The sequence below is a fragment of the Cryptosporidium hominis genome, assembly GCF_000006425.1.
Source record: "Cryptosporidium hominis TU502 chromosome 2 CHRO012049, whole genome shotgun sequence".
In the NCBI taxonomy this organism is placed as follows: domain Eukaryota; phylum Apicomplexa; class Conoidasida; order Eucoccidiorida; family Cryptosporidiidae; genus Cryptosporidium; species Cryptosporidium hominis.
In genome coordinates this window covers 1-1,336 of record NW_666515.1, presented here as the reverse complement: position 1 = coordinate 1,336, position 1,336 = coordinate 1, and the positions used below count along the sequence as shown (strand labels likewise).

The 1,336-nt window shown below is 23.0% G+C and overlaps 1 protein-coding gene across 1 annotated transcript; it reads right to left on the bottom strand.

Annotated features, from left to right (window-relative positions):
- Positions 1 to 808: 808 nt before the first annotated feature.
- Positions 809 to 1,288, bottom strand: Chro.20194 (hypothetical protein). The annotated part of the gene is made up of 1 exon (XM_659885.1): positions 809 to 1,288. The coding sequence occupies one exon, from the start codon at positions 1,286 to 1,288 to the stop codon at positions 809 to 811; it is 480 nt and encodes a 159-aa protein (XP_664977.1).
- Positions 1,289 to 1,336: the final 48 nt, after the last annotated feature.

Sequence of the window (1,336 nt, the reverse complement as noted above, 5' to 3'; positions counted from 1 at the left end):
TTAGGTTTGAATGTCATATTACATAATATTTCGATAAGCTTAATTATTCTATTTTTAAATTAATAATTTGCATCGTAAATGATTTGAGTTTGAGGATAAAGTATAATTTTTTCCAGAGCAATTTTGGCGTATTTAATTAGTCTTTAAAAATATTTGTATGTAGTAATGAAAAAAATTACATTTCTTATTTTTGATAATCTAATATTTTGTTACTTAGTTTTACATAATTTTTGACTGCAAGCAATACAATAGAAACATTGAATTGCTAGAGTTATTAACTGTCGATTTAATTGCTTCAAATGAAGTAAAAGCCATGAATTAAATATTTCTGATTTTTTAATATTGAATGATTGATTTTTTACAATGTTTGAATACTTTTACAAAATTAAACAGACGAATAGTTCATCATATTGCACACTATTTAGATATATATTTTATCTGAAAATTTCTTTAAAAATAGTTGATTAAAGTTGTAGTTCCTATATTTAACAATTAATTTTAAATTATAATATGACGTTATTTCAATGTTAAGATTTATCTAATTTACAATAATAATCATTAATCAATAAATTAATTTCATATTACATTTATTTGTAATTATTACATGTCCTGTTTAATAAACAGAAATAAAAATTGTTGTTGATAATGCCAGTACAAGGCTGGGCAATAATGAAGTCAATATCAAAATAAATATATATACAGCTTATCATTTAGAAGCATTTAGTAAGTAAACTATAAAAAGTTGCAATTAAAGGAAAGCATCTAAACTGTTCAAAAGATATATAAACGACAAAAACAAATGTAAAAATTAGTTTGTTGCAATAAAATTCTTGATTGCTTTGCAAATAAATATATAATCACTATTTTCAATTTTTTTGAAGAAATATTCAGTTTTTTCAATAATTTGATCGATGCCAACCCACTTAAATAAGTTACAGTAGTTAGCTGATAAAATCCACAAAATTGAAATGATTGAAAATGTAAGCAATCTTTCTAAACAATCATTTTTTAAACCTCGTTCATCAGTAATATATTCTTCAAAAATATACCCAACTATCGAATAAAGAAGGAATGTTTTACTTTTTTCAAGTTCTGTATTATTTTCTTGATAATTGAAGTATACATAGGCTTTCCAAATATGCAAAACCATCAAAATAGGGCATTTCAAAGTCTCTAATGGAATAATCTGTTCAATTTTGCAAACAGATAAATTTGATTTTTTTATGTTCGAAACAATTGTACAATAAATCAAATTAATATTGGGTTCTTCCAAATAAAAGTAATTCATTTCTAGCTTAGGTGTAAACGCTATGTAGTTGCATATCTGATTTTTTAC